Source organism: Neophocaena asiaeorientalis, unplaced genomic scaffold (genome assembly GCF_003031525.2).
Source record: "Neophocaena asiaeorientalis asiaeorientalis breed wild unplaced genomic scaffold, Neophocaena_asiaeorientalis_V1.1 scaffold102, whole genome shotgun sequence".
Classification (NCBI taxonomy): Eukaryota; Metazoa; Chordata; class Mammalia; order Artiodactyla; family Phocoenidae; genus Neophocaena; species Neophocaena asiaeorientalis.
In genome coordinates this window covers 3,904,777-3,918,441 of record NW_020175078.1, presented here as the reverse complement: position 1 = coordinate 3,918,441, position 13,665 = coordinate 3,904,777, and the positions used below count along the sequence as shown (strand labels likewise).

At 46.5% G+C, this 13,665-nt stretch overlaps 1 protein-coding gene across 1 annotated transcript in view; it reads right to left on the bottom strand.

The window, feature by feature from the left end:
• The window catches only part of LCT (lactase), a 48,471-nt gene that overhangs the window by 11,391 nt on the left and 23,415 nt on the right, over nt 1–13,665 (bottom strand). The window contains exons 7-10 of the mRNA XM_024764107.1: nt 9,944–10,589; nt 5,937–7,487; nt 5,022–5,290; nt 1,421–1,711 (exon numbers count right to left, since the gene is read on the bottom strand). Coding sequence (XP_024619875.1) covers nt 1,421–1,711; nt 5,022–5,290; nt 5,937–7,487; nt 9,944–10,589 — 2,757 coding nt within the window. The remainder of the gene's footprint in view (nt 1–1,420; nt 1,712–5,021; nt 5,291–5,936; nt 7,488–9,943; nt 10,590–13,665) is intronic.

Below are 13,665 nucleotides of genomic sequence, written 5' to 3'. Positions count from 1 at the left end.
AAGACCCACACCTCTTTGAAGCTTTTTCCGGCCACAGCACTTTTCTTTTCTGCGGTGTCTCAATGCCCTTAAGAACTACAGGGAATTCCCTGGAGGTCCAGTGGTTAGGACTCCATGCTCTCGCTGCCAAGACCCTGGGTTCGATCCCTGGTCGGGAAGCTAAGATCCTGCATGACACGTGGCACAGCCAAAAATAAGTATTTTTAAATCTATTTAAAAAAATAAGAACTACAAAATCATTAAGCCCTGAGTTCTGTTCTTTCTGATGTTCTGAATTGTTATGTGTAATGGAGCTCGTTTCCCCCCAGATCTTGGGCTCGTGCAGGGCAGCCACTGGCCGTCCCCTCTCCATCACAGCTAGTGGTCACCCACTGTAATAAACGCCGCATGGATGATTTGTTCCTGCAGTGTTAGCAGTGTGAGAAGTCCAGGTAGCACTTTTATTTGTAAAAATCTCTGCTTTGGGGGTGGGGAGTGGGGGGGGTTACTGCGGAGATTATGCTCTGGCTGCAGCGCATAATCTCCAATCAATACAGCAGAGGAAACACACAGTATCATAGAACTAGTGCCCTCCAGCTGTTTATCATAAATGGTCCAGGGGAAAAGGAGAAGTATTCTTATGCTCCCAAGTAAAATGTAAAAGATTTGGTGACAGTAAAGAAGCCCACAAGTGAGCTTCTGTATTATTATTCATAATAACTCATGGCTTAAAAACACGTGCACTTTTGCCTCAGCAGTTCTGCTCCTAGAACCATATCCTACAGATAAACTTCCACCCTAGTGTAATTACGTATCTATGGTTACTCATTGTAGTGTTGGTTATAATGGCAAAAGAGTGGAAACATCACAGGGAAGAGTGTCCATTAATAGGGAAGTGATTAGAGAAGTAAGGTACAAACCATTACTACATAACTAAAACAAAACAAAAAAGCAACAAAGGAGGAAACTATGTATGGATATGGAAATATCTGTAAGAGCCTACCAGCCACAACTAAGGAGCCCACGTGCCACAGCCAAATAGCCTGTGAGCTGCAACTAAGAAGCCCACGTACCACAACTAAGGAGCCCGCCTGCCACAACTAAGACCTGGCACAACCAAATAAATAATAAATAAAAAATTTTTAAAAAAAGCAAGTATCAAACTGTATGTATCATACCATTAGGAAAAAAGAGGGGAAAAGGCATATACATACACATATACACATGCCTACTGATCACATACACAAAAGACATGAGAACCCAGAAAACTTGGTCACCTATGAGGGAAACATGGCTAGAGGTCAGGGGCAGAAGGAAAATCTGTACTGATCATTCAAAAATTAAATTTGAAAACAGCATTTTTTTCACACAAGAAATGTGCTCTCCAGCCCAACTGGCTCCCAGGGGACTAGGCCAAGGCCCGGTCAGGGCCCCACCTCACCTGGGGCTGGATGCTGGCAGCCTGCAGCGCGTCGATGAGCCGCATGTAGTAGTTCAGGCCCGCTTCATTGATGTATTTGGTAGTTCCGTCAGGGAGGATGCGAGTCCAAGAGATGGAAAAGCGATAGTGGGTCACACCCAGGTTCTGCAGGGCGACCACATCCTCGGCAATCTTGTGATAACTGTCACAGGCCACGTCTCCGGTGTCATCATTCCCAACCCTCAGTGGTGTGTGAGAAAAGGTGTCCCAAATACTGAGCCCTTTGCCATCTGCTCTCCACGCACCTTCGATCTCAAGATGACAAGACATGGTCTAAGCAAGTCATGTAGTCAAGCCCTTCCCAGTCAGTGGGTGAGTCCTGACATAAGTCAGCATCACCTTCTCTGCCACCCCCCAATTTCTGAACTCCTACAGCTTCCTGTACATACTTTCTGAACATCACGGCACTGTCATGCTGCACTGCACAATTATGCACTTGCTGACTGGGTTTCTTCCTACAAGACTGAGGTCTAGGCATTGCGTCTTTCATCTTGGTGGCCCAGCAGTCAGTGCAGCAGTGTCTGGAGTATGGTGGGTGCTCACTAAAAGTTTGAATGAACAATTCCACATGCCTCAACCCCAATCACAGCCAAACAAATCCCAATGATGCCAGATGTAGAGGCAGAGTTTCTAATCAGGGTGTGTATCACTGTTTCTGTGCCTCCTTTTCCTCCTCCCACCTAACCTATAAACTGACCACAAGCCACTGGGCAAACGCCTACCTATGGGCTTAGGTAGTCTGAGAGGTGTAATTTCCATAATTTACTTTAAAACACTTAAGCATATATAATGTGATACTGTGTGATTGGCTGCAGCTAAGGTAGTGCTGGCATTCTCAGCAAGAAGACATGTCCAGGCTTGGCCTGCACAGCCCCTCTGACAGTGGCAGGCCCTAGGTCAGCGGGAATGCACCCCATGTGGTCCATCTGGGTGCAGGAGATGGCTTGGTGGTTGGGAGACTAGTTAATGCAGGGGGACTAAGAAAATAAGTGACTATGTTGAAGATATTAGGAACTAGATTTCTCATCATTGGAGAAAAGAGATACAAATATGAAAAGTGGGAAGGCCAGCATTAACTCTGTAGAGTTGGACTGCAATGGAGGTATCAGTGTGTTTTTTAACATACATAAAGATTTGGGTGGATGTAGAACTAGATATATATGCACACGTATGTGTGTGTGTGTGTGTACACACACATGCATTTCCTAGCTCTGTCCACTGAGTGGGCCTAGAAGTAATGACACCCCAGTAGCAGTGAGCACACCTAGCACCCAGATCTTGGTTTCTAAATGCCCTTATCCAATAAAAGGAACCAGGGCTCATCAGAGAAATGGCTGATTACAGGGCTGGGGCAGAAAAAGATACAAGATGAGCCTGGAACATCTTGTCGCACCAGAAAGAATTAACAGAGTGCTCAAAGAATGATGGGCCATGTCAAAAGGACACAGGATCCAGCTAAAGGACAATCCACCAGGCAAAAGGTGAACGATTTAAGCATCTGCATACATAATAATAGCAAAAGTATAACCCACTGGAAAAAAAACAGGACTTCACAAGGACATACTGATGATATATATCAACATATATTTACATATAAGTAAAATGTAAATAATTAAGTAGGAGAAAAGACAAAGCTTGACCTTTCTTTTGAATGCCACCTAATAAATATAAAAGCAATGATGAACTCAGAAAATCAGCATTTGTCAATTATCATAGTAATAACTGATTCAGGCCTGCAACCTGTGCCCTAGAGTAAGTCCCTAACCCTAGCCCTAGAATAAATAAGTCCAGCTATAAACCTGTGGGGCAGTGGTTCTCACCCAGGGACTGTTTTGTCTCTGAGGAGACACTTCGCAATGTCTGGAGACGTTTTTAGTTGTTACAGCTGGGGGAGGAGCCTACTGGCATCTAGTGGGTAAAGGCCAGGTTTGCTGCTAAACATCCTACATGTGCACAGGACAGGCCCACAACAAAGAACTATCCAGCCCCAAATGTCAATCAGACCCAGCTGGAGAAACCCTGCTACAGAAGATTCTGTCTCCCTGGAGCAACAGGATCCTGTCTCTGAAATCTTGGCATTTCCTCAAGTGAACCTTTCATGTACAGTGTTGACCAGAGCACCAAAGAGGACCAAGAGCTGAGGTTTTCTCCAGGCCATGGAATTTACATATAAGTAAAATGTAAATAATTAAGTAGGAGAAAAGACAAAGCTTGACCTTTCTTTTGAATGCCACCTAATAAATATAAAAGCAATGATGAACTCAGAAAATCAGCATTTGTCAATTATCATAGTAATAACTGATTCAGGCCTGCAACCTGTGCCCTAGAGTAAGTCCCTAACCCTAGCCCTAGAATAAATAAGTCCAGCTATAAACCTGTGGGGCAGTGGTTCTCACCCAGGGACTGTTTTGTCTCTGAGGAGACACTTCGCAATGTCTGGAGACGTTTTTAGTTGTTACAGCTGGGGGAGGAGCCTACTGGCATCTAGTGGGTAAAGGCCAGGTTTGCTGCTAAACATCCTACATGTGCACAGGACAGGCCCACAACAAAGAACTATCCAGCCCCAAATGTCAATCAGACCCAGCTGGAGAAACCCTGCTACAGAAGATTCTGTCTCCCTGGAGCAACAGGATCCTGTCTCTGAAATCTTGGCATTTCCTCAAGTGAACCTTTCATGTACAGTGTTGACCAGAGCACCAGAGGACCAAGAGCTGAGGTTTTCTCCAGGCCATGGAGTAGGATACATGAATAGTTCCTGTGTTAGTGTGCTTAGTTAACATATGTCTGGATATGGCAGAATTTGGTCTGAGACTTCATTATACCTTGGTAGTCTGGTCGTCTGGGGGTAGCTACCCTCAACTTCCTCAGAAACATTTTCAGCAGCTATCATCACCTAGAAAAAATCCAAGGGCTGAGCGACCCAGAGTCAAGTCAGCTCAGACCACTGACCCCACCCAGGTTCCACACTGGGAATACAAACCCCTACTCCTGTATCAAAGAAAATAAATGGAGGAAGAAGATGTAAGGCAGGGTCACACCCCTAACTGCCTGGGCAAGTCACTCTTCATTTTTTATCTTTTTTTTCTGAGGAAAAGTAAATCCTCATATTTTCTGTATTAGTGAGCTTCACTTAGCATGAATAAGGTAGAGGTATGATGTTATTAGGACATCAGAAAACGCCCAGGCCCATGTGATAGCCATTTTGATCGAACTGTCTGCTGGGAAGAGACTAAGTGAGAAATAAAGGCATCCAGCTGAGAATCTTCATATTTGCATGTCTTTGCCTAAGTATTTCTTCCAGGCTCCACCTGCGCCATCTGGCCTGATAACACCCATCTCAGCACAGCCCTTGTAACTGTGATGGCCCGCCTGAATTTGGGGATGTGAAGAAGCCAAGCTGTCTGGGAAAAGGGCCTCCCAGACTCCCCCTGCAAGGTAGCCATACTTCCCTCCCACAGGTCTATAAAAATCCACTGCTCCCACCTGCCCTCTCCAGCCCTGACCCCAGAGCCTGGCACATAGTAGGTTTGCTGTAGATGGTGAATTGTCCTGAACTCCTCACCTGATACGAAGCGGTAGCCACACTCCAGCTGAAGCCCTTGGGAAACTGTCCATAGAGAAACTCGTCTTCCTTGGGCAGCGGCATGCCGTTGCTGATGATGACCTCCGTGTAGTACCTGGCAGAGGCTCTTGCTGTGCGAGGCCTGTTCACGTTATTGAAATCAACATGGTACAGTCCAAACTTGACCGTGTAGCCATTTAGCCACTCAAAACTGTCCATCAGGGACCATGCAGCATATCCTCGAAGGTCGACACCGTCGAGCCTGTAGGCTGGGAACGTTCCACAGACAGCAGAGGAGAGCTTTACACCAGGAGGACTCCTCACTGCAGGTAGTCCTAAACCACCAACTTGTGCACACAAGTAATGTGTGCCCTGATAGATCATCTTGTCTCTTTCTTTTTGTCAACACTGATGCCCCCATAGCGAGTATTAATTACTGATCTTTGCAAAATCAAATTCTTTTGTTGGGGTAAAGGGACATGTCTGAAATTCAAGAGTCTCAGCCTACTTTAGAAGTTAAATACAGAAATGTGAATTAGAGAAGAGTTTATTGCTCTAGGGTGCATGGAACCCACCAGAATATAAGCTCCGTGTCAGCAGAAAGTTGCTTATTTTGTTCACTGCTGTGTCCTCAGCACTTAGAATAGAACTTGTCGCATAGTAGTTGCTCAATAATGAATGAATGGACCCATGAGAATACTCCTGTGGGACCCTGTGTGTACATTTGGGGAGATGACCATTGCTTTTTTCAGATTCCCAAAGGGATATGTAACCCCAGACCGGGAAAGAATTACAGAATTAGGGTACAAAAGGGAGAGCTGCTGATGGTGTGTAATCCACTCTGCCAAACCATTTCGGGCACATGACATGTGGATGTTGGGAGATTTTGTAAGGGGGACGTGAACACTTACGTACCTTTCAAAGCTTCATTGATATAGGTTTTATGGTAAAACATCCTATTGGTATCTTCCACTTTGGGATCTGTCAGCCCTGCCCCGTTTTCAGTGATGTAAATGGGGACGTCCCCGTACTCTTCCTTGATCCAGTTGAGCAGTCTTCGCATCCCCCAGGATGCAGCTCTGTTCACTGCCGTGGAGGGCCAGGAAGAGTCCTCCCTCTCGGTCAGCTCCCGGTCATCTTCATAGGAGGGCGGGTTTAACATGGGTGTTGCGTACCGCACGATTCTGGAGGAGTAGGTGTTGAGGCAGAACACGTCGGCCGTAGCGGAGATGTACCTCTTCTCTTCCTCAGTGAAGCTGGGCAGGCGGGAGGTGGCTAAGTGCTGTAGTTCACTCCTGTTCCCCACTTTCCACTTCATGGCATCGGGATAGTCTCCGTTTCGGAAGATGGGGTGGGCGAACCAGCCCAGTGAGAACTGCAGCATTCGGTCAGCTGCCTCCACATCCCTGGGGACCCCCGGTGACTGGGGCTCTGCCCAGCGTGCACCGAGGCTCAAAGAGATGACCCCCTTCTGCTCTTGCCTGTACTTCTCATCGTAAGTGTGATAGACTCTGGCATGAGCTTTGATGATTGCATGGCCAATTCTGTAAGGTCCCCAGCCTGGGTCGTTCACATTTGGGGGAAATTCCCCTGAGCCATACCCCAACCATGCCTGGGATGTGGGGTCGTTAAAAGTCATCCAGAACTTGACTCTGTCACCAAAGGTCTGGAAACAAAAGTCTGCATAGCTGTTAAACAACTCAATCAAGGAAGGATTCTCCCAGCCTCCAATATCCTGGAGGGCCTGGGGCAGGTCCCAGTGGAACAGTGTCACCATGGGAGAGATGCTGCTTGCCACCAAGCCATCAATCAGCCTGTTGTAGTAATCAACACCACGTATGTTCACAGAAGTGTTTCTTCCAGTCGGGAAAATCCGAGACCAGGAGATGGAGAAGCGATAGGCCTTCACCTTCAAAGCTCGAAGCATATTCAGATCAGCATCCAGATGGTTATAGCTGTCACAGGCTATGTCTCCAGTAGCACTGTTTTTCACGTTGCTCCCTGGTGTGTGGGTAAAATTATCCCAGATGCTGGGGCCTTTGCCGTCAGCATCCCAAGCTCCTTCAATCTGATAGGCTGACGAGGACACGCCCCACAGGAAGTCATTCCGGAACGTGCCGTGGTAGAACAAATCTCTTTCAAACTTGGGTTGGTTGGAGAACTTTTCCCAGACTACTTTAGCCTTGGAGGGTACCTCGGATGGAAACGTGAAGGCTCTGATTTTCCGGGGGACGTTTGCTTTACTGGATGGTGGCAGTCTTTTTACTACCTTGGTGAGGAAACCGTTCTTTTCAATCATGCTGGTGAAAAAGTAGGCAGATTTCCTGGGAGTCCTTGGCCTGCTGCTGTCGTTGAAGTTGACATGGTACAGCCCAAACCTCTGGCTGTACCCAGAGGGGCCTTCGAAGCCGTCGATGAGGGAACGAGCAATGTAAGATTGAACATCCACTGAGTCCTCCTTGACAGCTGTGGAGAAAACCAAAATTGGGATTGTTTTAAAGTCTGTTAGTGATGTTGCCTTTTATTTTTATTACTTTTAAAATAGAGGTGTCGGGCTTCCCGGTGGCGCAGTGGTTGGGAGTCCGTCTGCCGATGCAGGGGACGCAGGTTCGTGCCCCGGTCCGGGAGGATCCCACATGCTGCGGAGCGGCTGGGCCCGTGAGCCATGGCCGCTGAGCCTGCGCGTCCGGAGCCTGTGCTCCGCAGTGGGAGAGGCCACAACAGTGAGAGGCCCACGTACCGCAAAAAAAAAAAAAAAAAAAAAATAGAGGTGTCTATTTTGGGGTTTGTTAGCACTGCAGCCCGGGAGACACAGAGTCAAGAAGCACTTGAATTGTGTTCCACTATAAAATGGGGGACACTTATAAAGGCAAAAACTGCAAGGTTACATAAATTGTCGAGAATTAGGATTGGAGCTGGCAAGAAGTAAGGGTGTGTGTTAAGCAAGGATTGGTTGGGGTCTGAAATGATGACAGAGTTGCAAAGGGCTGATGTTACTTTTAAAAGGTTTTCCTTTTAACATGAAAGTTCGGGAGGTGACTTGGGTTACCCCCAAGATATTAACTCTTTTTCCTCCTCATAACAAGTAAAAGGAAAATCCGTAAGACCCACACAAAACATCAGGCCACATCTATGGCCATAAGTCTCAATCGAAAGGTGTGTCCCTACCTTAAAATGAATAATAAAATGCCCCATCTGCTAGTGTCAGGACTCCTTGGTTTAATACAGAATACATAAATCATTTAATCTTTAAAAAATATGTTTTTTCTTCTTTATGTTTAGTAATATTGACATGAAATAATCACGCATTCCGTTTTTAAAAGGAGAAATAAAGCCTAAAAAAATGTATTCTCTGATTCAGTGGCTTGAATGGTGGTCCCCAAAAAGGTATATCCAAGTGCTGACCCCTGGTACTACTGATGTACCCTTATTTGGCAAAAGGGGTTTTGCAAATATAATTCACTAAGTTAAGGATCTCAAAATGAGACCATCCTGGATTAATCAAGGTGGGTCCTAAATTCAGTGACAAGCATCATCATAAGTGACATAGGGGAGAAGGCCATGTGAAGGTGAAGGCAGCCACAGCCAAGGAAGGCCTAGAGCCCCCAGAAGCTGGAATAGGCAAGGAAGGATTCTTCCTCAGAGGCTTTGGATGGAAAGTGTTCCTAGTGACATCTTGATTTTGGACTTCTGGCCTCCAGAACTGTGAAAGAATTAAAAATGTTCTAGTGAGTCAACCAGGAGTCAGAGCAATAGCTGTGGATGACTGTGTAAGAGGTAGGTAACGTCGCTCATTCACTCAATAGATAATTTAGTAAGCACCTACTTTATCCCACGCTGTGCTAGGCTCTGGGAACATAAAGATGAATAAAAGCCTCATAGGTTAGTGGGCAGAAGGAATTGCTGAGCCAGAAATAGAAGGGCCTATGGCTCCACTCACTGGATGTCTGGGCATATCATTTAATCTCTCAGAGCATCGGTTTTCACAGTTGTCCCATGAAGATAATATCTGCCCCCATTTACTGAACAAGGCCGTTTCAAGGATCACTTGAGATAATGTCTTAAAGGGATTCCTTGATACTGAGGAGAGTACAGGCAAAGTCTGACCTCACAAACAGTGGGATGTAGGTCTCCATTCCTTACTGCAGTGCCCAGGGCAGGGGTCACTGTTTAACTCTTTCTCTTTGATTCTAGACAAGGCCTCGAAATCTTCTCAACACAGCCCTCTAGGCAGACAGCTAGCCACTATCAGTTGATTAGGACTGACGTACTGAGATGAAACCTATTTGCCGCTCCTTTTTACTTGAAATAAAAAGACATATAAGGTAAAAATGAGACTGTAGATATAGGTTAAGTGGACCAAAGTGAATGATGTGGAATGTAGATTTTATACCCCGTTAAAGGAAATGAAGATCAGGCCAGGCTGGAGCGATGGGGGAAGATTTAATGGGCTGGAGTCCCACCCTGAGTGTCCTCCTGCCACCCTGTAATGCCATCATCACCATATATTGCACTTTTCTGTCTGCGTCCCTCTGTAGACTCTGAGTCCCCTCTGGGAAAAGATGGTGTTGGTTCAATATGGTACCCCTACTGTCTTGCACAATGTCTGGCATGTAATGGGCACTCAATAAATATTTGTCAACTAAATGCGTTAAAAGATGATGAGGCTTGATGTATAGATAGGACTCAGATAGGCAGAGTGTAGAAGGGAGCGCTGTAGGCACTAGCAATATAAAAGTAAAGGCTTGAGGCCTTTGAGGGAGAGAGTTAGGAGGCTGATATGAAGGACTCACACTATTACTACAAATACTACTTTTTGGCTTCATTTCCTTGGGAGACTGTCTTTGTCCCTCAAAACAAAACTCTGAAGACTTGATGAAGTACCACCCACGTTCCAATCACCAGCATATCCACGTTCTTACCCTTGAGCACCTCGTTGATATATTGATTGAAGTAGTCAATTCTCAAGGAATCATTGATGAGATCTTCACTTTCCCCTATGGGCATGCCATTCCCAGCCAGGTAGATTGGAACTTTGCCTCTTGTGTATTCCAAGGATACAAACTGCAACAGCCTCCTTATACCCCAGGGTACCACACGAATCCAAGGGGATTCGGTCTGGGGCCACGCAGGGTCCACGTGTTGGGAGAAGCCTCCAATGGTATCATAGCTGGGGATGCAGGTATCTCCCTGGGCCTTGCTGATGAGGCGGGAAGTGTAATGGGACAGACCCAGAAAGTCAGCGGAGCCCTTCAGGAGCTGCTTCTCTGCCTCGGTGAACTTAGGGAGCTGGGCCACAGGACTGGGGCACTGTTTGTTCGTCTGTTGGATCTGGGCTCTCAGGGCAGCCGGGTAGTCTCCATCCACAAAGATGGGGTGTGCAAACCAGCCCAGCATGAAGTGCAGGAAGCGTTCAGAGGCTCTCTGGTCCTCAGGCCTCCCTGGGGACAGGGGCTCTGCCCAGTCTGAGTTCAGTACAATGCCTACCCGCCCCTGCTGCTGTGGGCGATGTTGGCTGTTGTAGTGGTGCCAAGCCCTGGCATGAGCCTTGAGGACCACGTGAGCCACCTTGTGAGGAAGAAAGAAGGAAATACAGGTCTTAGTGACAACAACAGCACCCACAAGCCAATAACAAGTCAACAACGACAATGTCAGCAAGTTGACACCAAAGTCAGTAATGGTAGCAAGTTAATAAAGTCAACAGCAACAATGTCAACAATATCCACAACTGTGTCAACAAGTCAACACCACCATCACCACCATCACCAGGTCGATAGCGACAGCACCACAAACACATTAACAATAACAGGTGTCAATGGCTTACCTTGTGTGATCCTCACTTATGTGGCAAATACAAATACTATTACTATGATACAGGTGAGGAATACAGGATCCAGAGAAGGGGAGAGCACAGGCCGTCTGACCCCAGGCCTGGATCATCACCCACAGTTCCTCTGCCTCTGTCCTCAGTAAGTGCTTTTTTTTTTTTTTTTTAATTTTTGGTTGCATTGGGTCTTCATTACTGTGTGTGGATTTTCTCTAGTTGTGTTGAGCGGGAGCTACTCTTTGTTGCAGTGCGTGGGCTTCTCATTGCGGTGGCTTCTCTTGTTGCAGAGTACGGGTTCTAGGCATGCGGGCTTCAGTAGTTGTGGCACACGGGCTTAGCTGCTCCGTGGCATGTGGGATATTCCCGGACCAGGGCTCGAACCCGTGTCCCCTGCATTGGCAGGCAGACTCTTAACCACTGCGCCACCAGGGAAGTCCCAGTAAGGGCTTATTGACTAGTCCACAACTAATTGGCAGGGGCAATCATTTTAGTTAACACACAAAAGAGGGGGAAATTATTTCTAGCCTTCCTGTTCTCCTTTCTACTTAATGAAGTCTAGGAAGAGAAACCACAACCAGGATCTGCTGTAGACTTAACTCATGGTCTTACAAATGTCAACATCTTTCCTTGGTGGAGCACCAGGAGAAACGGCAAAGGTGGGGTATCTGGAGTATAACAAGCCTACATCTGAATATTGACTCTATCACTAACATGCTCAGTAAACTCAAACCATCTTCTCCCTCGACTTCAGCTTCCTTGTCTGCAGGAAGTGGGTAATTATGGATCCATCCAGGAGGATTCAATGCAACTGTATACATACAGCACAGAGCAGAAACTTGGAGTGCAGGAGGAGGTTTGCTACCGCTTAGCGCCTTTTTCTTTTCCTTTTTATCATGTGAAGAATTTTACACCCAAAACATGCTCTAGGAAGAGAAGCTCCTGACTGCTTCTAACGTCCCAAATGTTAGTTCTTAACTGGGTGGGTCCTAATCTCCAACAGCAAAGTGTGCTCCTTTCCAAAAGGCAGGAAGGCTTCCCTTCTAAGCTTGCTGGTGTTGGGGCAGGGTGCTCAGTGGAATACTAGGCAACCATCAGAAACAATCACTGTGATCATGTAATGACATGGAAAAGGTTTAATGACATTTCAAGTAAAAAAATGGGCACTAGAATGATAATGTGTCGGTGTATAGATCATTGTATATGTCTTTGATTGTAACAAATCTGCCGTGCAGGTGGGGGATGTCGATAACGGGGGACGCTATACATGTGTGGGGGCAGGGAGTAAATGGGAAGTCTCTGTGTCTTCCACTCAGTTTTGCTGTGAACCTGAAACTATAAAAAATAAAAAGACACATGCACCCCTATGTTCACAGCAGCACTATTCACAATAGCCAAGAGATGGAAGCAACCTAAATGCCCATCAACAGACGAACGGATAATGAAGATGTGGTACATATACACAATGGAATACTACTCAGCCATAAAAAAGAACAAAATAATGCCATCTGCAGCAGCATGGATGTAACTAGAGATTATCATACTAAGTGAAATAAGTCAGAAAGAGAAAGACAAATACCATATGATATTATATGTGGAATCTAAAATATGGCACAAAAGAACCTATCTACAAAACAGAAACAGACCCACAGACATAGAGATCAGACTTGCAGTTGCCAAGGGGGAGGGAGAGGAATGGACAGGGAGTTTGGGGTTGGTAGATGCAAACTATTACATTTAGAATGGATAAACAACAAGGTCCTACTGTATAGCACAGGGAACTATATCCAATCTCTTGGGATAAATCATAATGAAAAAAGAATATTTAAAAAAGAATGTCTAGGGAGCCTGAACCAAGATGGTGGAGTAGAAGGACGTGCTCTCACTCCCTCTTGTGAGAACACCAGAATCACAACTAGCTGCTGGACAGTCATCAACAGGAAGACACTGGAACTCACCAAAAAAGATACCCCACATGCAAAGACAAAGGAGAAGCCACAATGAGATGGTAGGAGGAGTGCTATCACAATAAAATCAAATCCCATAACTGCTGGGTGGGTGACTCACAAACTGTAGAACATTTATACCACAGAAGTCCACCCACTGGAGTGAAGGTTCTGAGCCCCACATCAGGCTTCCCAGCCTGGGGGTCCGGCAACGGGAGGAGGAATTCGTAGAGAATCAGACTTTGAAGGCTAGTGGGATTTGATTGCAGGACTTCGACAGGGCTGGGGGAAACAGAGACTCCACTCTTAGAGGGCACACACAAAGCAGTGTGTGCATTGGGACCCAGGGGAAGGAGCAGTGACCCCATAGGAGACTGAACCAGACCTACCTGCCAGTGTTGGAGGGTCTCCTGCAGAGGCGGGGGTGGGGGGGCTGTGGCTCACCATGGGGACAAGGCAACAGAAGTTCTGGGAAGTACTCCTTGGCGTGAGCCCTCCCAGAGTCTGCCATTAGCCCCACCGAAGAGCCCAGGTAGGCTTCAGTGTTGGGTTGCCTCAGGCCAAACAACCAACAGGGAGGGAACCCAGCCCCACCCATCGGCAGTCAAGCGGATTAAAATTTTACTGAGCTCTGCCCACCAGAGCAACAGTCAGCTCTACCCACCACCAGTCCCTCCCATCAGGAAACTTGCACAAGCCTCATAGATAGCCTCATCCACCAGAGGGCAGACAGCAGAAGCAAGAAGAACTACAATCCTGCAGCCTGTGGAACAAAAACCACTTTCACAGAAAGACAAGATGAAAAGGTAGAGGGCTATGTACCAGATGAAGGAACAAGATAAAACCCCAGAAAAACAACTAAATGAAGTGGAGA